The sequence below is a fragment of the Diorhabda sublineata genome, chromosome 8 (assembly GCF_026230105.1).
Source record: "Diorhabda sublineata isolate icDioSubl1.1 chromosome 8, icDioSubl1.1, whole genome shotgun sequence".
Classification (NCBI taxonomy): domain Eukaryota; kingdom Metazoa; phylum Arthropoda; class Insecta; order Coleoptera; family Chrysomelidae; genus Diorhabda; species Diorhabda sublineata.
In genome coordinates, this window is record NC_079481.1 from 20,059,166 (window position 1) to 20,060,507 (window position 1,342).

Sequence of the window (1,342 nt, forward strand, 5' to 3'; positions counted from 1 at the left end):
AGCGTCTATCGTTGATCTATTTTTTCTAAATCCCTGTTGTTCTTCGCTCATGCCGCTACTTGAGATTTCTTCTGCAATAATTTTTGTTAGTAATTTTGAAGTCGTGCTTAGGAGGCTGATCCCTCTATAATTATTTGGATCTTTCTTTTCCCCTTTTTTAAAGACGGGGATCGTTATGCTTATTTTCCATTCCTCTGGTACTTTTCTCTGGTCGTATATCTTGTTGAACATGACATGCATTTGGTCTATTAATTCATTGCCACCATATTTAAGAAGCTCGTTATTAATGTTATCCAGCCCTGGTGATTTCCTATTTTTCATCTTGCGCATTGTTGCTTCAATTTTGTCTTTTGATATTAATTGTTGTTGGATGTCTTCTCCTTCCTCAGATATATTTTCTTGTTTCTGTTCTGTGGATTGGCTTGTTATTATGTCACCGTAGAGTTCATGGAAATACCTTTCCCATTCTTTTAACGTTATTGTTTTCGTGTGGATGTATTCATTGATTGGTCTTTTGATGTTCCTTATCATATTCCAGATCTTTTTTTTGTCCCCCATATAAGTCGTTTTCCATGTCTGATGAGTATTTCTCCCAGAATTGTCTCTTAATCGTTTGTATTTCCATATTTGTCCTATTCCTTACGACTTTGTAATCAGCATATGTAATTGTTTGACTTCTATATTGAAGATATGCTTTCCTTTTTTCTTCCGCAAGTGATTTGATTTCGTGTGTGAACCATGGTTTCGTGTTGGGTTTTCCGTTTAGGTTCACCTTTAGTTTGCCTAATGCCTCTTCTGCAGCTGTCCTTATATTAGTACTTAATCTTTTCCATGCTAGTTCTACAGTATCATCTTTCAAGATCTTGTTTTCATTTATTGCCTTCCTTAGTCTTTGCTGGTAGAGGTATTTTGTGGTATCATCGCTAAGGCTTTCTATGTTCAGCTTTTCTGTCACTTTCGGTTTGTTCTGGGTTTTCCTTTGTACGCAGTTCCGCATTATGGCTAGCACCATATGGTGGTTAGTCCCTGTGTTTACTGAGGTTAATGTTCTGACATCTAATATTTTTGAGGGATGAATATTTCTGTTTGTAATAATGTAGTCTATAATCGATTTATGTCCTCTTGTGTTCTCGAACGTATACTTGTGCTGTTGTTTATGGGGATAAAGCGTGTTGTTAATGCGTAGTTCATTATATGCACAGAATTGTATGAGTTGTTCTTCATTGCTGTTGAGTGTTTCTTCGTTAAACCGATTCTTAATTCCACTAATAACCTCGTTACCAATCCTTCCATTAAAATCTCCCAGTATCATAATTTCGTCTTGCTTCGGTATCTTATCCAT

General features: G+C 36.1%; 1 protein-coding gene across 1 annotated transcript; it reads right to left on the reverse strand.

Moving 5' to 3' along the window:
- Positions 1-499: 499 nt before the first annotated feature.
- Positions 500-1,342, reverse strand: LOC130448275 (uncharacterized). Its single transcript, XM_056785561.1, has one exon. The coding sequence runs from the start codon at positions 1,340-1,342 to the stop codon at positions 500-502; it is 843 nt and encodes a 280-aa protein (XP_056641539.1).